The sequence below is a fragment of the Ursus americanus genome, chromosome 7 (assembly GCF_024610735.1).
Source record: "Ursus americanus isolate L20-20 chromosome 7, mUrsAme1.1.p, whole genome shotgun sequence".
In the NCBI taxonomy this organism is placed as follows: Eukaryota; Metazoa; Chordata; class Mammalia; order Carnivora; family Ursidae; genus Ursus; species Ursus americanus.
Genome location: NC_142133.1, coordinates 7,742,210 through 7,765,621, shown reverse-complemented (window position 1 = coordinate 7,765,621; position 23,412 = coordinate 7,742,210). Strand labels below are relative to the sequence as shown.

The window sequence follows — 23,412 nt, the reverse complement described above, 5'->3', positions numbered from 1 at the left end:
GATTTGGAGAACAGAAAGTTAATTGTTACCTTTCTGCTAAAAAAAAATTGGCACATGTGGTGTAAAAAGGAATGCAGATCCAATTGCTGGCCCTAGGGGTCAGGCTGCCCTAGCCCTGCAGCCTGGTACTTTCCAGAACCAACAGGTCTCCCTCTCCCTCCAGAGATGAACAACTGGTGGAGCTCACTCACCGCACCACAGAAAAAGATGGCACCAGGACGCCAGTGATAGGCTCCATCTGACTGACTGTAATAGAGCTTAGAAAGTTGAGATGGTTATTGAAATGCTGAAAGCCTGCATTAGAGGACTCGTATTGGGCATATTATTTTTTAATTTTGGAAGAGGGTATGGAGTGTATACTACCACTTGGGAATGGGTGCAAAGTGTATAGTAAGAACATTCCTGGGGGCAGTGGGTGAGTCTTTCTGAAATTTTGATGCAGTCAAATGACATTTAAGCTTGTGAAATCTAAATAGGAGTTTTTTTTTTTTCAGTTTGAGGATTCAATTGACTATGCCAATTCTTGATTATGATATGGCTAGAAGTAAATTCATTGTGAGAGCCTTGGGTTTTGTGACTATGTTATAGGTCATAGTCTTAATGGGGCCCAAAATCCATCAGGTTAAAGCCCCTCGCTTTCAAGTAGAAGATGCTGAGGTTGGGAGCGTTGTTTCTCTGACCTGTTGAAGGTCACACACAAAAAATCCAAGTTAAGAACCCAGGTCTTCCAACTGTCTACGCAGTGCTCTTTCCATGACTCCAGCCTTACGCGAGCCAGTTAAAGTGAATGCTCTCTGGCTTCCTGTTTTGGAAAGGTCGGTGATTAAGGGGAATGTGCCAGCAAAAGGCTCTGCACCTGCTGAAGGAATATAGGTCAGCATCAATCATAGCAAGCTTAGAGTAAATTCAAGAGCTTTCAAATCATTCCAAGTGAAACTGTTTCAGTAAGACTATCACATTCTGATAAATAGATAAATTGTTAAGAACTTCCTGGTTTGAAGAATGTCTGCTGGCTTCGTAGGGGCCAGAGCCCAAAGGCAGCCTGAAACTCAGCCTTTTCCCCATGTGGGCGAAGGTCGAATTTAAGGAAAGGTCCAGAAATGGAGATGGTGATCCTGGGACTCCAACCCAGTCTAAATGAGTCTTAGCTACCCATTCTGTCTTTCTTTCCTTTCCTGCAGGTTCCCAGAGAGCCAAATCTCTTCTTTCATAAGGGCTGTCCTCCAGGTTTCTCTCTTCTAAGCTGGTGACATCTTCCTTCATTACTGCCCCCAGATAAGCAGATGGGTCATGGTAGGTCACACAGGAAGGGAGTTTCAAGCCCCTGAGATGGCTGTTGCCTCCACTTTTGTTACTTTGACAGAGTGAGCCTCGCCAGTCCCTCCCTTCCTGTCTCCTTTCTCACACCATCTTTTACATAGGTCATGTACTCCCCTTTTCCCCGTGGTCCTCTTGCCCTCTTGAAAGAAAAACTGCTCTAGAGATGCAATGCAGGACACCTGTCTCCTTGGTTTCTAGTGGGTGATCTACAGTTTTGAGGATTGTCACAAAGGGTGACATCTGTAGTCTCTAGCCTGGGTGATCGTCACTGGACCTCACACGGTGTGGGGCTGATGGCTGGGGCATTTCTCACAGTCTGCGTCTCAGAAGAGGCCATCTTGGGAGTCAGGAGTCACTTCAGGACAAGGCTGGAATGAGTGCAGGGTTTGACTCTGGGGGACCCTCATTCATGGTTGATCTGAAACGGAGCTGGTCCTGCCCGGTCTGTGGCACCTGGGAGGACTCCGGCCACTCCTGTTTGAAGCCACTCCCCTCAGCACGTCCAGTACCAGATTGTCACTGCTGTGCAAGTTGAAGAACTAACCTCCGGAGGTTCCCAGTGGGACAACACTCGGGATGGAGATGAGAGGGAGAAACACTCTCTTTAAACATACGAGGGAAGAAACTGACCTCAGCTCAGACTCGAAGGAAAAGTCAGAGATTGACGGACAGCCCCCTGGGGTGGCCTAAATGGTCAGGTCACACTCAGAATTCCCACACACTTTCAAAGAAGGAAAACCATTTATTCAACTTCAGTTCTCTTCAGTAAATATTTAGTGCATATCTAGAGCTTTGTCGAATAGAGCTCAAGTTCTAGGGGGAAATACAGTCGTGCAGCCATCACCAGCTCCTTCATTAAAGGGCTGGACTGAAAGAAACAAAAGGAAGAAAATTGCATATACATTATATGCATAGGACTTACTGTGCTCCCTGCACATAGGCAAGGATAAGCACATGGGGGATGTGATATGAGGTGAAATAGAACAAAAAATGTCCACATGTTCCTTAAAGTACAGCCCTCAAGTCAAGGTGTAGGAAATTCCTACCAGTACAGACACATATATGTATATGTATATATATGTACAGACACACATATATACATGTGTGTATATAAACATGCACACACACTGACTTCACTTTTGCATGAATTTAACATTGGTGAAAAATTGTAAAATTTGTCTTGGTATTCTAATACTTAATTTTAAAATGTTTTTTTGTCAGTGTCACATGTCATTCTTTAATATCCCCACATATACAACGCACTGAAGTTGAGGTCCGTCGTTAGCGATGGTGGCTAAGAGTCCATATTTCAAATACATTTCAAAAATTTAATTTTTTGCCAGATGTTTTTTATCAGATTGGTTAATTTGTCAAGAGTGGCTTGTAAAAATTTCCTATCAGGAGACGGTGAAAGTTGGCTTTGCAAATTCTCCCCTGTTCCCTTGGCCTCCAACCTGCGCAGCCATTATGGACTCCTTTTAGACAATTGTCTGTTTTATGAGGATTAGTTAGCTAACAGATGATGAAAGCCACAAATCTATTTAACTGGCTGTATAGACACTAAAACACAACCAATAAACTAAAAACCAGTGAACCAGTGAGGACACTGCTGTCAACCCCTCCTTGTTACAAACACCCTCTTCTGTTCTGGTAGGAAATTGGACCATCTCCTATATCAACCAAGCAGAAGTTTATTATAAATCTGCATACTAAGTACAAAGAAAGCTTAATTTCTTTTGTATTTTTTATAAAAATGAATGGAAACATAAGTATTAGTATTTTTTTCCTCGCCCTGGAGGTTGTCTTGTGACATCTCTTGAAGTGTGAGCACCCCACTTAAGGGACCCTTGGCCTGGAGGTTGGAGTCTCCTCTCTTAGTAGGTTGTCCCTAGGGTGCTCCCCACCCCCAACCCCACCCTGTCCTGTACCTCTGGTCTCATTTCTCACAGTACTTTGACTAAAGAACTAAACCGTCCTGTGGTAAACAAATTCCCAGCTCTGCTTCAGTAGGTCCTCCTGACTCCCATCACATTTTTTTCACAGCTATGTCTTATCTCAAGTGTTCCCTCTTCCTGAAGGGGAACATCTTTCAAGACTCAGCCCAGTGCAGTGTGCCTTTCCCACCTAGGACTGGATCGGTGCCCTTTTCCTACACTCTGTAAGTCCCAGAAGACCCCAATAGCTTTTCACTTCTTGAACAGGCAACATTATATGCTTGTTTGACTCCCCAAGTAGACCATGAGCCTTTTGAAGACCATTCTTCAAATTTTTTTTTAAAGATTTTATTTATTTATTCGACAGAGATAGAGACAGCCAGCGAGAGAGGGAACACAAGCAGGGGGAGTGGGAGAGGAAGAAGCAGGCTCAGGAGCCTGATGTGGGGCTCGATCCCATAATGCCGGGATCACGCCCTGAGCCAAAGGCAGACGCTTAACCACTGTGCCCCCCAGGCGCCCCCCATTCTTCAAATTTATCCATTTTTTTTTAATCCTGTGCCCACCATGGCACCTGACAAGTAGAGCTTTTGCTATTTTGCTATTGAATTGGAAATCCTTATTACAATATCCATTACCCAGGAGCAGTAGCACTGTAGTCCTGAATCTGGTATCCAGTGGGACCAGTATATTCACTGCTGCACAGTGGAAAGTAGGGAGAGAAGGCGTTCCAGTTAAGCACTTGATAAACATTTGAGGACCAAGGCTGGTCTGTGGTTCAAGACAGGTTATCACTGGCTTGGTGAGAATAAGGAAGAAATGTTTTGTAAAGATAACTGATTCAGTTTGAAGGACTGCTCTGTAATTAGTGATTATGTCCTTCCTACATTTTGGTTGAAAAAAACCTCTTCCTTTTTGAACTGATAATGGTGATAGTAATTGGTTGATTTTTTTAACGTAGCTCTAATTGGCAAAATGTAAAAATAGCAACCTTAATGAAATTCCCAAAGTAGTTTCGACATTTCCTTCATCCACTGGGTCCAAACACTCAGTAACCACTGTCCAAGCATAAAAAACATGACCTGGGAAAGAGTGTGGGTATGGGGCAGCGAAGTCCGTGGGCATCTCAGGGCAGGACCACTGCAAGGATACGAAAGAGACAGTGCAGGTGGAGAGCAGGGCTGTGCGAGCCGGAAGGCACAGGCTGCAAACCACAGCGCTGTCCTGGTAGGGGTGGCCTCGGTCACAGGCCTTTCTTCTCTGGGGCCACCGCTTGCTCCCCTGTAATTGAGGCAAATGCTTATGTGGCCTCTTTGGTGTCTTCTTCCTCTAGTAGTCTTAGTTTGTGATATTTCCATGGCCTCCGAAAGCCATGGTTGTATGGAGCATATTACGCATTTGATATTCTATTCTTTCCGCAGACCCTGTCCTACAACAAATACAACCTCAGACCCCAAACAAGCGAGAAGCAGGCTAAAGAGATTCTGATCCGCCGCCAGAATACCTTAAGGGAGAGCATGAGGAAAGGCCACAGCCTGCCATGGGGAAAGCCGGTAAGGTGGGGTTCCCGATAAGGGGAACCTCCACGGACTGGGACGCTGGGCTCTAGGAAGCTTCCTTCTCTCCCAGGAAGATCTAGGGAAGGATCTGCTCTTGGCCAGACCCTGGGGCCCCATCTTCATATTACCCACAGTGCATCTGAGCTATTCTATTTAGGTCATATCGAACCATTCTCACTGGAACATCTGGATGAAGGTTACGTCTGGAGTAGATTCTAATTTCTACCCTAGTCTCAGTGGCTAAAATGTAATGATAATGAGGAGGATCGTAATAATAGCCACTAACCGCCTGAGCCGAGGGTTAAGTGACCTTGTTCAAACATTTTTGTTTCACAATTTATCATTTCCAAACTAAAATCAAACGAAGTATTCAACCTGTGACCTTTAGGAATGCTTACCGTAAGCACACATCTGGCTGGCTAATGGGAAGAGCTGCTTGTCAACTCACCAGCGATATCGTGACGTAGCAATCATATTGTCTTTGCAAAGAATACAGGTGCTTTCGAGTGTCTTACTTTATCCTCAAGCTCTTTCTGTGAACAATGTAACAAACGCATTTTCTCCCTTTCTCCAGACATTGAAACTCAGGCACAAAACGGCTAATTGGCTTATCCCACTTAATCATAATTATTCCAATGAATGGAATATAGATCTCCTGACCATGTACTAAATACTCTTTATTTTTTCGTATAAAAAACTATCTCAATGGGGCGCCTGGGTGGCACAGCGGTTAAGCGTCTGCCTTCGGCTCAGGGCGTGATCCCGGCGTTATGGGATCAAGCCCCACATCAGGCTCTTCCGCGATGAGTCTGCTTCTTTCTCTCACTCCCCCTGCTTGTGTTCCCTCTCTCGCTGGCTGTCTCTCTCTCTGTCAAATAAATAAATAAAAATCTTTAAAAAAAAAAACTATCTCAATAATCCATAATTCTGTTTTCCTTACTAAAAAACAAGTGCTTTCCAAAATAAAGTCATTTGAGGGGTTCATAATGGTCTATTTTATCATGAAAGAGAAAGGAAACACATATCGAAGGTTGAAGCATTCTGCTGGCTTTAAACCAGAGTGACGGGAGTACAGGCGAGTCTGTAATTTACACGAGGTGCCCAGCATGGGCCTACGTCCCCACTGTTTCCCATCGGACTCTGTGAATCGCACACTCACCTCTGCTTTTCCTCTCTGCTTGTTACCCACAGGCCGGTACCAAAAATATCCGCTACCTCTCCTTTCCCTATGGCCACCCTCAGCCGGCAAGAAGAGACCCGAGGGCTGCTGATTTCACAGGTAACCTGCCTGCCTGGCTATTCTTCTTTTCCTGTAAAGGGTCAGATGGCAAATATTTGGGAGCTCGTGGGCCAAGATGCAAAATCAAGAATATTATGTAGGTACTTACATGACAAGAAAAAGAGAAAACATTTTTATTACTCTAATTCAGTACTTGATTTATGGACACTGAAATTTGAATTTCATGTCATTTTTACCTGTCATAAAATAGTCTTCTTTTTTTCAACCCCTTAAAAAGGTAGCAGCTATCTTTAGCTCACAGGCCATACGAAAAGAGGCAACAGGCTGGATATAGCCCAGAGGTGATAATTTGCTGATGTAAAATGGGCACTTTTTTGAAATATTTGAATATTTTAACTCAAATTAAATATTTGAAATATTTAAAAATCAGGATTCTCCAAAGTTGGTTAAATTTCACTAAAATAATTTCATCAAATTTACTGATTAACTGTTTCCTGTTTAATATCTAACTCTTAAGTAGAATTCTTGAATTATTGAAACTGCCTATTGTTCTAATAAAAGCCGTTATTATTTTTTAAACGTGTATATAAAATGATTTTCTATTAGCAAAAGGTGATATATAATATATAATATGCCATATTATCTACTTTAATTTTCCCAAATATTGAAGACTTAAAAACACATTGGAAGTTCAAATAAGCTAAATGTATAGGATTTTAGAATTAAATCTTGAAGAGTGAATATAATTCTTCTTTAAAATGGAAGTTTATTTTCTTCTGATTTGAAAACATGCTTGTTATAAAATTAAAATCAATCAGTAGAAAAAAAACATAAAATAAGAAAGTTTAAAGTACTTGAAACCCCAACACCTAGATATAATCACTATAGAACATTTTTGTAAACATTCTTCTATAATTCTCTCTGCACCATCCTGGTCCCTAACCTATCTGTACCTGATACAAGAAAGAAAGAAAAAAGGGGCACCTGGGTGGCTCAGTTGTTGAGCGTCTGCCTTCGGCTCAGGTCTGATCCCAGGGTCCTGGGACCGAGCCCCACATTGAGCCCTGCATCAGGGCTCCCTGCTCAGTGGGAAGCCTGCTTCTCCCCCTCCCACTCCACCTGCTTGTGTTTCCTCTCTAAAAAAAAAAAAAGAGAAAGAAAGAAAGAAAGAAAGAAAGAAAGAAAGAAAGAAAGAAGAAAGAAAGAAAGAAAGAAAGAAAGAAAGAAGAAAGAAAGAAAGAAAGAAAGAAAGAAAGAAAGAAAGAAAGAAAGAAAGACATAGCATCATATTATCTACAAAATCATTGTATCATTATTGTTTTGGAATTTTTATAAATTGTCTAGTTTACTCAACCATCTACTGTGGACAAATTTCCATTCAATTGATATAAACTAAATAATCATTTTTATGAGTAAATAATAGTCAATTATAAAAAATAATCCTAGCTTAGTTAGCTAAAGCCTTATTAATAAATATTAAGGTGTTTTGCCTTTTTATCTAAGATGAGCAATGAATATCATAAGTACCTCGGATCACTTATGATTGATTTTTGCACAAATAATCAATTATTCCCTTAGTATGTTTTCTAGGAAGCAAAATTTGGGGGTCAAAAATTATACATATTTAGGGGCGCCTGGGTGGCACAGCGGTTAAGCGTCTGCCTTTGGCTCAGGGCGTGATCCCAGCGTTATGGGATCGAGCCCCACATCAGGCTCCTCTGCTATGAGCCTGCTTCTTTCTCTCCCACTCCCCCTGCTTGTGTTCCCTCTCTCATTGGCTGTCTCTATCTCTGTCGAATAAATAAATAAAATCTTTAAAAAAAAATTATACATATTTAAATTTACTCCTCACACCAACAGTCTGTGAGAAAAGTAGTTGCCAAACATTTTACCATCATTCAGACTTTCAAGTAACCTATGATGTGATAGGATAAAATTTATATACCATATTAATTTTCATCTGAGTCCGTTTGATTTTTAGTTAGGTTGGACATCTTTTCATATTTTTGGAAGAAACTGTATTTCTTCTTGAGAAGTTTCTGTTTCTGCCTTTGGCCATTTTTTTCTATTCCGTTGTTTGTTTTCTTAAAATGAATTGGAAGAACACCGTATAACAAGGATATCATCCATTGTCTCGTGTTCGTTGCCAATGGTTTCTCTTCCAGTTTCACATTTGTCTTTTAGTTTTTAGATATACTCGCCATTCAGAAATTTTTATTCCATTTAATCAAATCTGCTCCATCTTCCACAGAAAAATTAGAAAACGATTTACCCAACGTTTTTAAACTTTACTAGTTTAATGATTCCATTAAAATTTCAAACCCTTTGAGATATATGTTTGTGTAGATTGAGACAGAGACTCGCATCAGATTGTTTTCCAATGGCCCTGCCCCTGTCCCAACCCCATCTTTTCCTCCAAGATGAGATGCCACCTTTGCCGTGCTAAAGTCATTTATCCCAAGGAAAGGGAGGAGGAGGGGTTGCACCCAAGGTCTAGGTCTCTAAACAGCATATATAGTACGAGGCAGTCCATTGTCACTCCCTGGGTGTCACGCTCTGCCTTGCCCTGGGCAGTTCTGGGCTCTCAGTTCTGTTTCGTGGATCTAGCCGTCTGTTCCCAGAGCGCCCTCTTGAAAGCAGTGTCATGTTATGTTATAAAAGAGCTAATCCGCAAACAAAAGCAAACAAAACAAAAGAGCACCATTGTAGGGTGTAGAATAAATTAATTTCTAAAAATCTTCCTGGCACAAATAATCTGGTGCGATTTACATTGTTTGGATGAATAGAAAACATGAAATTCACACAGTCCTTTCTTACGATGGACATCAATGTCACACGCTCCTGTGGCAGGAGAGCGGCACATAGCATCTCCCTTGAGCACAAATGTGCAAATCTTAAATAAAGCATTATTAACAAAATATAATAGAACATTAAAGAAATACTGCACCTTACGCGGTGGGATTTATTCCAGAAGTGGGGGTTGTTTAACGTTTGGAAATATGTTTACATTATTCAGCAGACAAATAGGTCAAAGGATCCTATTCTTTGAATAGATGCCCTAAAAGGCAACTCGCTCACATTTTCTGTAAAAATAATAAAATCCTAGGACAACATATTTAGGACTTATATGAAGAAAACATGAAAGCCTACTTCTCATGCTGTCATTTTCTCTCTGTAAAGAGGAGAATATTGGTAACTCCCATTACAACCGTGTTGCCCCGAGGTGAAGCCAGGCAATGCATACAAAATTAAGTGGGACTTAATTTATCGGTTATCCTTAATAAGTTTTAAAGCATTATAGTAATCGGGGTTAGACTGAGATCATTCTCAGTGTGTCTCTGGGCACAATTATTCGAACCCACATTCTCTCCAAACTTGAAGGCTTTCTGCACCAGGACAAGTCAAGGCGTGGCCAGAGGCCCTCTAGGGAGAATATGGGGGGAGAGATGGCATCCAGCAGGCAGTCTCTGCTTAACCAGGCTGTGACTTGGAGAGCATCCTTCTTTCTCACTGTCCCCTTGCTCTCTGGTGTTAGAGCAGCCCCTACTCTAGATGTGTGGGGGCTCCACATACTCTTCCACTCTTTTGCAAGGAGCCAAGTTTCACTTGGTGTTATAAGCAGAGCACTCCTTCCTGGACACGCACCTCCTGTGCTCTGAGATGGCTTACAATCCATGCGGATTGGGGAAGATGAAAGAGTTCTGGAAATGGACACACGACAATGTGAATGAATGTACTTAATGCCACAGAACTATACAATAAAATGGTGACGATGAAAAAAAAAGGTTAAAATGGTAAATATTATCAGAATTAAAACAAAACCATGAGGAAAGGGAGGAGGAGGGGTTGCACCCAAGGTCTAGGTCTCTAAATAGCATATATAGTATGAGGCAGTCCATTGTCACTCCCTGGGTGTCACGCTCTGCCTTGCCCTGTGCAGAAGCACTTCCTGTTTCTCCTTGACCCTGCCCCTGGGTGCCTAAGTGCAGATGTTAAAGCAGGAGATAGAAGAATAGATGTTCAGATTTTGCTGCAAGGTCTCCATTGATCTCTCCCTGGAACTGTCTGCCTGGGTACGGACCTGCAGGAGGTTGTGCAATTGGGACAGAGCCCAGCCCCTACCCTTCCTCCTTCCTCTTCCTCTTTCCACTGGCTTCTTCCTCCCCTTTTGGACACATCTACGGACTTAAGTTGCATGAAATCTTGCAAGTTGCCTGCCCAAGCCTCTTCCTAGTGTTTGGAAGCTACTTTTCAAGAAGCAGAGATGGTCAGGAAACATCAGCTATTTATTATCCGTGTGCTGATGGGGAGCATATGCTCAGAGGAGGGGTTGGAAACTAGGAGGGGAAGAGGAGAGCGGGCCAAAGGACCACTCTTGGGGGAGAAGCATTCAGGCCATTGTTTTCTTGAATAATATTCCAAGCACCAAAGGATCAAGAGGAACTCTTGTTCCAGGCCAGATCATGGAGCACAAATTAGAGGGAGGTAATGGAAAAATGGACAAATATTCTTAACTAATTTTTTTTTTTTTAATTCAAAGCAGTTGATTCCTGTCCCCCACCTCCCTCAACTTCCAGGCTACCTTCTGAGGATAATTCGATCATATTTAAGAAAAACATTGTTGAACAGGTTATTTAAAATTTTTCTGATGGCTAAACACATTTTGCTTTCTGTATACCTGTGTGGCTATCAGTTTTGGCTGTGGGGTTTTTATTTTGTTTTGTGTTTGGTTTTTTTAAGAGGGAATAAAGAGTGGGAGAAGGAACGCTGCTTTCAGATTTAAATATAAAGTTCTTAAAATACTTAAATTGTCAGAAGAATATTTAAAGGGAAAATAAATCTGTAAGGTTAAAACTTGAGGAAATGAGAATAGATGAGATTTGTGAAAAATACTGCCTTGAAGATGTGTGCACAGTGAAGTTGGGAAAAGGCGATGTCGTAGGCATGGATGGCGTCTTTGGAAGGTCATCTGAGAGGGGAGGTTGCGTAGATACCCAATGGCTTCCCTCTGCTCTTGGCATAGCCTCCTGACCCGCATGTGGCACGTGGCACGTGTCAGGGAGCCAGGCACCATCTGGCAGAGAGCAGATGTGCAGCTGGACAGGCTCTGCTAACCTGCTGTCCCATCTTCACTGTGTGACCCTGCAAGTCACTTAACCTCTTGAAACCTCAGCCTCTTTACCTATGAAATGGGGATGCTATCTTTACTCATCTCCAAGGCTTGTCGTAAGGCTCAAATGGCATACGAGATATAAAATAGTTTGCACGGTGACAGACGCATAGCAAGTTCTCCATACATGGACATTTCCACCATCATGGCTGTCATGTGCCAGCAGAAATCTGTTCACCCTCTCACCTCCTTTGAAGGGAGGACATCTAGTCACAGGGGTTTTGTCACTCTCCGCTGTGATTCTCTCCCACCTGTGTTTTTCCAAGTTTGGCTATTTCAGGGTCAAAGGGATGAAACTCAGATTTAATGCTTTCTGGTAACCACTGATTAAAAAGCAAACCAACCAGGGCACCTGGGTAGCTCAGTCAGTTAAGTGTCTTCTTTCTGCTCAGGTCATGATCCCAGGACCCTGGGATTGGGCTTCCTGCTCAGCAGGGAGTCTGCTTGTCCCTCTCCCTCTGCCTTGCCCACCCCCACCACTCATGCTCTCTCTCAAATGAATAAATAAAATCTTAAAAAACAAACAACAACAAAAAAATCCAAACCAACCATGTTCCCATGACAGTTACCATGGCACCTTCAGTTCAACATTGGTTTTTGACAAACAAAGCATCTTTGTGCCTTATGGCCTAATACCTATGGCCAGCTGATCTGATTTGTAAAAAAAACCAAAAAACCAAAAAAACAAAAACAAACAAAAAACCACTCCCTTACTTACCTGAAGGAGTCTAGCCTGATACACAGGTTTCGGTGCATTTCTATTTATACCACAGCACATATGCTTCTATTCTGTGCCCTCTTCGGGGCAGGGAAAGTCAGACAGGTGAGTGTAAGAGCTGGAACCTCAAGAAGGACTCTGTTTCCCTCTGAGTTCTTGCGATCTAGATATGGAGTCTTCTCTCTGATCTTAAGTCACGTTCTTTCCTCCTCTTGTCATATTTTCCCAGGTAATGACAGTAGTGATTCAGAACTCCCATCCATCATGTTCAAAGCACACTCTCGAACAGGGACACTTCAAGAAAGACGGCTGACACATGAGATAATTCCAATGAAGAGCTTACCCAGTGGAGGAAAGCCATGCCACGTCCGGTATCCAAGAAACACAAGCCAAGAAGAGCATGTTGGCCCGGGCAGAAGGGAGGCACTACGGCCCAAACCACTGTTCCACGCGGTAGATGAGGAGTTTGAATCTGGAGAAGAGAGTGAGGAGGAGTCCTCAGCAAGTGGGTCTCGATGGTCAGCAGAGCCCAGACCCAGCAGGCAACACCACAGGTCCCACAGTCCTTTGCTCCAAAGAAAGTAGTTTCATCGTCCACACGATTGTCTCCATGTATTTCAAGAGTCCATTTTCCTGTTATTGTGGAAGAAGGATTTTCAGAGTTACGAAGGGAGCTACTGAGTTTATTTTTCAGAAGCTATTAAACATGCATCTATTAAAGGAAGGGATTTTTTTTGGAGAACAACTTGGAACAAATTTGCAGGCTCTGCTACATTCTTAGTTGATGTACTCTGTAGACAAATTCCCTGTGAGTGATAAATGTTAATCATCATAGGAATTATTACAGAAATTCCTAAGAGTGTGTGATCCATGAAATTTATTGAGATACAAGCATGACTGGTCAGTAATTCACCTTGACTATCTGTATGTGCAGCTTATAATCGAGTTAGAACTGGGAAGGGCCTGGGAAATCGTCTGGCCCAGGTCTCTGCGTTTACAAATAAGGACGCCTTGCCCGAGGTCACATGGTGAGTTGCTGCTTTCACAAGCTGGCTGTCCTCTCTCCCAAGAGAATGCATTTGATTTTCATTTTGACATGTGCTATGTGATAATTATGCTTCTGGGGAAAGGTAGAATTTGCCGTAACATGGCTATATTTAATCAGTAGCAATAATAAATGGATGTGATGTGCACTAGAGGATTAGTCTGTGAACGATGGGTTTGTACTCTATTTAGTAACTGGAATATTTATTTTAAAAACAAAATGGCCTAACAGGCTTTAATAGCAGTGACACAAACAACGGGTATTTATTAGATGTACAATTGTAGGCTGTGATACTGTGCCCTAGGGTTTGAAACTACTTCCCAATTTAATTTTCCATCCTCATCACCCCTAGCCTTGACCTGGAACCTCACCAACTTTGCTAAATGACTTTATCTTTCCTCCCTCCTTGCCCTCTCTTCCTCTGCTTTCTCTTCTGGCTGCTTGCAAATGAACACGTATTTTTAAGTGCCATTTATTGTGCCAAAGGGCTGATCTATAATAAATAATTATCTGTACTATCATTGCTATTTTTGACATCTCTAACCATCCCCAACTGATTTAATCCTGTACATCTTTAAAGGATGCTTTCCAGTGCACCAGGCTGCCTAAGACCTGCCTTGATCCCCTTACTCAGTAGTGAAGTGATCGCCTTCCTCCTGGGTGCCCCCACACCGCACTGGGTGTGTTACAGAACTTATCTGGGAATTACACTTATACGTGTGTGTGCACAACTGCTATGGTCTGAAGGGCAGGGAGGATAGTCTGTGCATTTTAAATTTTATCCATTCATCAATTGTGTTTTTTATCTCTTGGCTTTACCTTTTTTCTATTTTTTAACCTTTTATGCATTTTTTTGTCTTAGTTATTACAGTGCCTTGTACACGGTAGATTATCTATAAATGGTGGGGCAACAGTGGCCTTTTGGTTATTTCCGAATCTGAAATATGAGACTGCTTCTAGATTGTGTAAATCTCCTACCAAATAATAGTTATCAGCCCAAAGAGATAGAAGTATATCTAAAACCCAGGCATCTTTGGGTTCTGGGTTGTTTTTTTTTTTCCTTTATTATTCAAACAAACAAGCAGTCAAAGCAACAGAAAAAGTTTATGTCCCATGAGAGGGGGTCCGTGAGTCGTGATCCTTAAACTGTAGCCGAAGACACAGAGACAGAGCAGAGGCAGCAGAAATCACCTTTCCAAAGCCATACGCAAAGCCGATTCTTGAGAGACAGAGAACACTTGTGGTCCTTGCTGGATTCTCCACATAACAGAAACCCAAACTGTGAAGGCCCCTTCCCAGATAGCCAGCGAAGTCCAAGGAATTTATCTAATTCTTCTGTTTTCTCTGAGATGCTGGTACCATTTGAGAGAGGAATGGTGGGATTTAGGGAATAGACAGGAGCCCGCCCCTTTAATTGGTAGAAACCATAATGGAATTGTTGGCCCTGAGGCCATTTGTTCATCTAGACACTGTCTGGCCCTGGCTGCCTAGGTTCGGAAAGTAGCCCTGGAGTTCCTTCCTGGAAAGAAGGACGGGTTGAGGGCCCTTGTGGTCCTGGTAGTTCTGGTAGACTTGGCGAGCTCATGTCACTTCCTCAGCCACCCAGGACTGTTGCCAAATGCAGTGTGATCTGATCTCCATTCCACGGGCGACAGCCCACTCTGGAGATTGGTTGAGGGTGTGATGCATACCCCAAGAGTGTTCTTAGGTATGGGTTTTACATCATGCGTTTTTGCAAGAGGCACCACGTAGTGCAGCAGAGAAAGTTCCCCCTTGAGCATTGAGGAAGATCTGCTTCAGGTCCCCTGTGCGGCTCGGGGAGGGCTTGGAACCCCGTGAGGGTGCTCTCCGGGGCCAGCTGCTGGTCCACTGGGCATCACACCTTCTCCGCCAGGGCCAGGATTTGCCCTTTTACCTTCAACCTCGAAAAAGCAAGCACACAACCCACAAACTCCTATTTTCCCTCCATAAGTTTTTTGTTTGTTTTCTTTACTTTTTTTTTTTTTAACTTTCCTAAACCTGTTCCTATTGCTAGCCTCCGTGAACTGAGGTTTCAGTACATTCTGAAATTGGGTCAAGTAGCATTTTCTTTTATTTATCCTACACAGTAACTTTCTACCTTAAAAGTTTCCCACATGTTTGCTGGTATTGGGATGTGGTAAATATTTGTACTCACCCTGCCCAAACCTGACGTGATGCCATGGGACCTCCCTCGTCTTTCATCAACCTGCTAAAAGAGAAACATGGCTAGAGAAGAGAGTCTGCTATGACAAGGTGGGGATGGCATTCTGGACACTCTCTTGTGCTTCCGTCATGCTTTTCTCTCTCATGAAGGTCGGATACTTTTGTGCTTCTCTTCTGAGAAAAAGTTAAAGGGTCATGGAAAGTAAGACTAGAACTGGCCCTTGAATTCAGTGATAGAATTACCGTGCCCAGGTATATGACGTGCCTACTCCTGCTCAGGTCTTTAGCCTACATCATTGGCTTCAGCTTGCAGGGAAGCTTCTAGAACACTTCTTCGCCTATTCAGATGCCTGTCACTCAGATCATTTAGATTTTTAAATCAATATAGTTAGTTCAGAGCTCAGACTCTGCAGTCAGGCCCCTTTTAGCTGTGGGACTTTGGGTCACCAAGTTATCTTCCCCAAGCTGAAATGTACTACTGATTGATAAAATAAGGTAATTATTTTATCTACCTTATAGATAAGGATTAAATAAGGTAATATTTGTAAAATTCTCAGCTTAGTGCTTGTTTTATAGTAAGAGCTTACTAACAGCTATAAGTATTTAGGCAAAAATGTATGTACTCATGACAGAGGACATACATTACTTTAATGACATGAAGAGGTATAAATAACAGACATCTGAGACTTTTCTGAGAGGCAGTTTGAACGACATGATAGAGGAGATTTGGGGCTATCCATCAATCCATAGCAAAACCAGAGATCAGGTCTAGATACAGATTCATGCTTTTCCAGCAAAGCTTATTTAATTTTTTTGTCATTACCTCGAAATTATTGTATTTTCTTGTTTGGGGGGATGGTCACCATGGTGTCCAATCCTAATCATGGTTTATTCTCAAAGCGACAATTAATTTAGAAGACCTGTCTCCGCGTACCGTGACAGGCACCCAGTGAAGAAAGGGAAAATTTCTCTGTGTTGGGGAAACATTCCTTGGGGTTTGATTCCTCAACTTGCAATCTTTTCTGTAAGAGACCTTCCCTCCAAGAGAGTGATTATTTTTAACTTATAAATATTAACTAGTGAAATAAGTGTTTAAGGACTTTCAGCATGGGAAAAAAGTAGTTTTTATTGTGTTTCATAACTTTCTAAAATTAGGGAAAGTAGTTTGTTTTTTTTTTTAATAAATAAAGTCAGTGTATGTGTCAGTGTCGTCTAGGGTTTTTGCAAATATATTTTATCCACAGGTAATACAGGTGGTTTCTTGTAGTTAAAAAAAAAAATTTTTTTTTCCTGACTAAACTCTGTCAAGTATCTTATTTCTAACTCCTCCTGAGAAAACCCAGCAGTGCAGACAGAAAGCCTCCTTTTAGGACATTAGTCACTGCTAATTGTTAATTGGGCCATAAGCCTAGAGGAATAAAAGAGATGTTTGCATCAGTGCTAGTCACTCTTGTAATTAGCAAGTGATATGTTGTCTCATCTGTGCACAATATTTGATTTAATAAATTCTTTTTCTTTCTGAGATTCTAACAAGCTTCCAAGCCAAGGGTGCTCAAAGTGAGTATGTGACAGGTCAGAAACTGAAATTTCCATTGCCCAGCTTTCTTCAAGTTGGGGCTTATTCAACAGAGTAACTGGACCCATGTTGTAAACTGAACCAAGGTGGTCACTACTCTGTTTCCAGGCTCAGCAATCCAGATCTTGAATCAAAATGGCTACGGTGCCTGCCTGGGTGGCTCAGTTGGTTAAGCGTCTGCCTTCGGCTCGGGTCAACGATCCCGGGGTCGTGGGATTGAGTCCCACGTCGGGCTCCCTGCTCACCGGGGAGCCTGCTTCTCTCCCCCTCTCTCTCTCTGTAAAATAAATAAATAAAATCTTTAAAACAAAACAAAACAAAATGGGTGGTCCTAAAATCAAGGTATATGTGTCCTAAGAGATCAGTCTTGAATAAAATAGTAATAGTAGCCAACATTTATAGAATGCTTACTGGATGCCAGGCACTATTCAAAATGCTTTGCCATACATAAATGTGGTGTCACCCCATCTTAAAAGAAAGGGTACAGGTTTAGAGAGATTGAGTAACAGGTCCACGGTCTCCCTGCTTTCAACAAAGATCTTGGAAACCGGGTCTGTTTGGTTCATAACCATTGACCTAAACTTTCTCCCAGAGGAGAATTGAGAATTTAATTTTTTCTGTCTTGGGAAAGATTCAGTGGGAAGAAATGGAGGACCCCCATCCTACAAAAAAGGAACGTGGGTTTAAAATGGACAAATAGGGGCGCCTGGGTAGTGCAGTGGTTAAGCATCTGCCTTCGGCTCAGGGCTTGATCCCAGCGTTCTGGGTTCAAGCCCCACATCAGGCTCCTCCACTAAGAGCCTGCTTCTTCCTCTCCCACTCCCCCTGCTGTGTTCCCTCTCTCGCTGGCTGTCTCTCTCTGTCAAATAAATAAATAAAATCTTTAAAAAAAAATAAAATGGACAAGTAAATACAGTGGAAGTTGATGTGATTTTGAAAATCTGTTTTACAAATGGGGTGGAAAGGGGTCGGGAGAATGTCTGACTACTGAAGCATTCATATAATATTTAAAGAGGTACATATATTCTTGGTAAGCACTGTACCATTAACCGGAAACATATCACATGCCTGGCTTTTTACTAAGAACTTTTCATACACATATAAAAAAAATTTAATTCTCATAACAATCTCATGAAGTTGGTTATTATGATTATTATCCCCATTTTACAGATGAAGAAACTGGGTCTCAGAAAAGCTCTCACCAAGGACACACAGCTGGTCCAAGTGTTCACCAAGGGCACGCAAATGGCAGTGGATTTATGTTTACAGCTGTCTGACTCCAAAGCCACTAATTCCAGCCACTGAGCTATGGCTGCTGTAAAGAATACACTGAGTCACTTAAAAAATGAATTTGCTGTCTACCACCATCATTTGAATTCTTGAGCTCACTTCACTACATCAAGTCATAGTTCTGGTCTTGTTTATCCACTGCTGCCACAACCACAGCTTTCCTTTCTGTTTGGCTTGGTGTTCATGTGCTAATTGAAGCTAACAGCGCCTGCGGCAAATCACTGCTTCCGGAGTCTGTCTTGGAATAACTATAGTGAACCGAGAACATGAATTATCCTTTAACTGGTTTTTATAATTTGAATATTTGTATTCCTATCGGAGTGTATCTTTGGACTAACGAAAATACTGGAAATAAAGCCGGATAGAAAATTTCAAAATAAGGGGTCACCTGGCACCGTGGCCCTGGACCAGTGGAAAAGGAAGGAAGGCCCCACGGTGTGTTTCATTTATCTTGCTTCCTTACAGGAATTTTTCTGCGTAACTAAGAGCGAGTGAAACTAGGACTCCGGGTTTCGCTGGTGTACTGTTTCACTGGTGAAGCCTGCCCTTGTTTGAGTTTGTGCTTGTCCTGGACCTGGCTCAGGAGGCAGCCCTATTATCTAACTATGCCATCTTTCAAAGGGGTTGTGTGTATGGGAAGGGGGGATGTTCCAGAGTTCTAAATGCAGAAGTTAAAAAACCAATCAGAAGGAGGAAAAGAGGATCAGTGTCCTTTCCTGAGAAAAGGAGATACTCTTAAAACGAGAGGACAAAGGACAGGTCCTTGCCCAGGGATACGCCCACGGGAAAGGCACACAGAGCTGGGCAGTCCAAACCAGCAGTCTCAGGAGCATGGGGTTTAGCAAACAATGGTTGCTGTACTCCACCCACACCCCTGGAGCTGAATTTCAAGTTCTGAATTTAGACAATACAGCTGGAATTTCTGCAGTTTCATTCCCTGACACATGGAGCTTCGGGCAGCTCTCGTTAAAAATATCTGGACAAATATTGCAAGAATGAAAATGAATATTTGAAAAGTGAAGTACACCCGTGGTGAGTTGGAGTAAAGTCTTCCAGGCAGGATGAAAGAAATAGCTTTTGAAGAGTACCTCCAAGCAGGTTAGTAGTTTCATAATGGCTTGAGGAGGTAAGATGAGTTTGTTGGAGGAAAAAAAGATCGGATTATAATTATATCACATTAGACCCTTCCTTGCTTTTAGGGGAGACTCAGGAAACCTTCACACACAGAAGATAACTTTACATTTGATAAATTATTTGCAAGGCTTGGTGGACCACACTGTTCCCTTCTAGACCGTAAACTCTTTGAATGCCGGCTGCAGAGAAAGCCTTGGGAAATGTGCTGCATTCATGTGTCCCTAATAAATGGTAAGAACTAAATATCCTAGAGCAGTGGTCAAATGTTGGTTTAACACCACAGGGTCGGTTCTTCCAGACTTTCTGCACTCTCTCCAGGATTACACTGAGAGGAGTCGCCTGGCAGTAGACTCTTTCCCGCTGGGCTTTAGCACCTTGGGGGCGGGGCGGGGGGGGGGCGCGGGGGGGGCGGGACAGGGGCAGGGGAGCGTCAGCCGCCTCCTCCAACAGAGCAAGATAGACTTCGAAATCCGAAGGTTTGGGTTGGAGTTCTAGCTCCATCATTCAATGCCTGTGTGGTGCCCATGAAGCCCTTTAAACCGCCCCCCCCAACCAGTGAGTTCCATATCATCAAATGGAGAGTAACAACATCTACTCTACCTACCTCGTGAAGGGGGTATGACTCCGTAACGAGGTCAAGGGTTGAGCGAACTCAAGTATGGAGCCCTGCATCAGTCTTGAGCAAGCCGACTATCCGAGGGGCTATGAAAAGGCTAAAGGAGGAACTCTAAGACAGTGGTTAAGAGCTAGAGTACAGGAGTCAAACGGCCCTGAATCTGAGCCCTGTTCTGTGGCTTCACGTAGACAACGTTTACTGTCTTCAAGCTGTTGGTGGAGCGTCGGATACAGTTAGTGCGCGATAAACTTCACCGAGTACCCAAGTGGGGGAGTTGACCCAGTTTTGTGGTGAAAGATGTGGGCCCTGGAGTCAGATCACCTAGATCCTGGGCAAGGGCAAGTCTTTTTTTAAGAGGTAACGTGATGACTCAAAAATAAAACGCACACTTGTAAAGATGATATTTACCTCACTGATTAGTGAGGGAACCAATGTCTCAAAGGAGAATTCCAAATACCACACATTTAAGAGGCAGTCAGGAATGCTAAAATGAAATCATGAAGAGATGTGAAACGAGCTTTTAGAAAGAACCACGAGAGACTATGGACTCTGGGAAACAAACTGAGGGCTTCAGAGGGGAGGGGGGTGGGGGATTGGGATAGGCCGGTGATGGGTAGTAAGGAGGGCACGTATTGCATGGTGCACTGGGTGTTACACGCAAACAATGAATCATGGAACGTTACATCAAGAACTAATGATGTACTGTATGGTGACTAACATAACATAATAAAAATTTTAAATAAAATAAAAAAATAAAAAATAAATAAGGGGCGCCTGGGTGGCACATTTGCTAAGTGTCTGCCTTCAGCTCAGGGCATGATCCCAGCGTTCTGGTATCGAGCCCCACATCAGGCTCCTCCGCTGGGAGCCTGCTTCTTCCTCTCTCACTCCCCCTGCTGTGTTCCCTCTCCCGCTGGCTGTCTCTCTCTGTCAAATAAATAAATAAAATCTTTAAAAAAATAAAAATAAAAAATAAATAAAATCATGGGTAGATGTGAAATAAGCTTTTAACATGAGAAATCAGTTGTCTCTTCACCTGACAGAATCCATTTGCATGTCTACAGACAAGAAATTATTTGCAATGCTATCAGTTTTCTACAATTTACAGAATTGAAATTAGCTGAGAGACAACAAAATAATTCAAAGACAACGAAAGCCTAAAACCATAGCTGGAGCAGGTTAATCTAGAAAATGAGAGAAAAGAATTTTTTTTTTTTTTTTTTGCACCTTAACATCGTGAACTTAAATTCCCATTTGCTGAAAAGTCATGGGCAATACTTCAACCCAGAAAGTTGCAGTTCCTTTGGAAAGGGGATAAGCCCCGTCTACGTTATTACCTACTGTTCCAATTTGCGACTAAATCGAATCTGAGCCTTTGTCCTGTGCTTTCAATAGATTTCTCATTTAGAGAATCTGTATAGTATACTGATGCAGCGGATTCTCCTGAGTCCAAGATTAGCAGTGGTCTTCACTTGATTATTACTGATCGTGACAGCAAATATCTTAGGGTATAGTTCATTTTATTGCCTATGTAAAATTCTTACCCCATAGGGGCCCCTGGGTGGTGCAGTTGGTTAAGCATCCAACTCTTGGTTTTGGCTCAGGTTGTGATCGCGTTGTGAGGTCGAGCTTGGATCGAGACCAGCAGAGTCTGCTTAAGTTTCTCTCTCCCTCTCCCTCTGCTCTTCCCCCACCCCCTGAAGGTGCTTTCTCTGTCTCTCTGTCTAAAATAAGTAAAGAAATCTTAAAAAAAAAAAGAAAAGAAAAAACCCTTTCACCCCATGAATTATCTTTCTTTGTTTTTAAGCTACTTCCAACTTTCGCAAAACTGTCCTAAAATTTCAAAGTTTTCCCCTATTTCATTATTCAGACTGTTCATTTCATTTAATACATTGGAAAAAGCACTGGTTTAGGGGTGTGATTAACGTGGTATCAAATTACAGCCATGTAACATTCAAACTGTGGGAACTTAGAGAAGCTACCATAATTCTTTGAGCCTTGTTTATTGGTATACAAAGTAGAAACAATATTTCCACTGATGTGAGAAATAAATAAAATAAATAAATAAAATAAAAAAAACACATGTGAAACCCCAGGCAAAGCACCTAGCAGGCCCTAATTAAAAAAAAAAAGAAATAACTACCCTTATTCTTGGTTTATCCAGGAAGAGTATGTGTGTTGTTATTTCATATGTACACCATGATCTGGTATTATTGGTTTTTTTTTTTCCTTTAAAAAATGGTGTTATAGGCCACTTTGGAGAAAATTACTAGATTTGGGGGGAAGATATTAATAAGTAATGTGAGAAGACAAATGGGAAGACTCAACATAATGTGAGTAAGACGAATAGGAAGTAATGTGAGAAGTAATGTGAGAAGACAAATAGGAAGACTCAACATAGTAAATACAGTAATTCTCCCTGAATGTATCTATATATTTAATAAAATTTAAATAAAAATCTGAACATGTTCAATATGGAATTTATCAAGATCAAAAATTCTTAAATTTAAGAAGATTTAAAAATTTATATGGAAGTGCGAAGTCTCGATACACAAGACACAAGAAGGAGGAGGAGAAGATGAAGATAAAGAGGAAGATGGAGACAAAGAAGAAGAAGATGAAGAAGAAGAAGAAGGAGGAGAAGAAGAATGAGAAGGAGAAGAAGAAAGAGTAGGAGGTGAAGAAGCAGATTTGAAGGACTAGTTAAATCAGATCTCAAATTTTTTTATAAATCTATAGCAATTAAGGCAGCATAGTATTAGTGAAGGGATAGATATATTGACCAATAGAAAAATGCTGAAAGGCTGCAGAAATGAACTCACACATACTTGGAAACATACTATCAATAAATGATCATGAGACAACTGGCAGTCCATCAGAAAAAAAAATTGAATTGAATTGCCATCTTTCATGATACATAAAAGTGACTTTTCAGATATACCTGCTGTGCTCACTCATTGGCTAAGAGAAGTCCAAAGGAAATATGGCCTGGTATGAACATCAAGATAAATCTAAAGGTATGGCAACTGGAGGCTGTCAATGTGTTATGTGCCCCATAGAAAGTTCTCTTGAGGGGTGCTGGGATGGTGCAGTTGGTTAAGTGCCTGACTCTTGGTTTCAGCTTAGGTCATGATCTCTGGGTTGTGAGATCAAGCCCCACATTAGACTCTGTGCTCAGCATGGAGTCTGCTTAAGTTTCTCTCTCCTTCTCCCTTTGTCCCTCCTCCCCCATCCACTCTCCCTTTCTAAAATAAATAATAAATAAATCTTAAAAAAAAAAAACTTCTCTTTGAAATAGAACACAGTAGTTCCATAATGAGAACATAACCCCAATATGAAAATATTTGGAAGATAGTGAGCTGCCATAATAATGGAAAATAGTACATACCCTTCCTCTCTCGGATACTCGGCATCAATATAATCCTTCTTCTGTAACACAAAATAGCCACAACAAAATGTTCCTATTAAACGATATTAGTAGTTCTTACATGACTCAGTTTTCTCCTTAAATTTAACTTGAATGAATATTCAGGAGAGACAAGACGTGAGAATAGAAAATATATATTTATCTGCAAGTATAGCAATAGCAAGTGCAAAATATTTGCATTTAGTTTATTTATTTATTT

The 23,412-nt window shown here is 41.8% G+C and overlaps 1 protein-coding gene across 2 annotated transcripts in view; it reads left to right on the top strand.

Annotated features, from left to right (window-relative positions):
• Positions 1 to 19,500, top strand: part of SLC9A4 (solute carrier family 9 member A4) — a 71,421-nt gene extending 51,921 nt beyond the window's left edge. The window contains exons 10-13 of one of the 2 annotated variants that reach the window (XR_015725113.1): positions 4,676 to 4,807; positions 6,005 to 6,092; positions 12,171 to 12,969; positions 17,917 to 19,500. Coding sequence is in view for 1 of the 2 variants with exons in the window: in XM_045771647.2 (XP_045627603.1) it covers positions 4,676 to 4,807; positions 6,005 to 6,092; positions 12,171 to 12,526 (576 nt within the window). In the remaining variant the exon portion in view is untranslated. Of the gene's footprint in view, positions 1 to 4,675; positions 4,808 to 6,004; positions 6,093 to 12,170; positions 17,864 to 17,916 lie in introns of those variants that run through there. The other variant, XM_045771647.2, reaches the window with a different exon arrangement.
• The last annotated feature ends 3,912 nt before the right edge of the window (positions 19,501 to 23,412 follow it).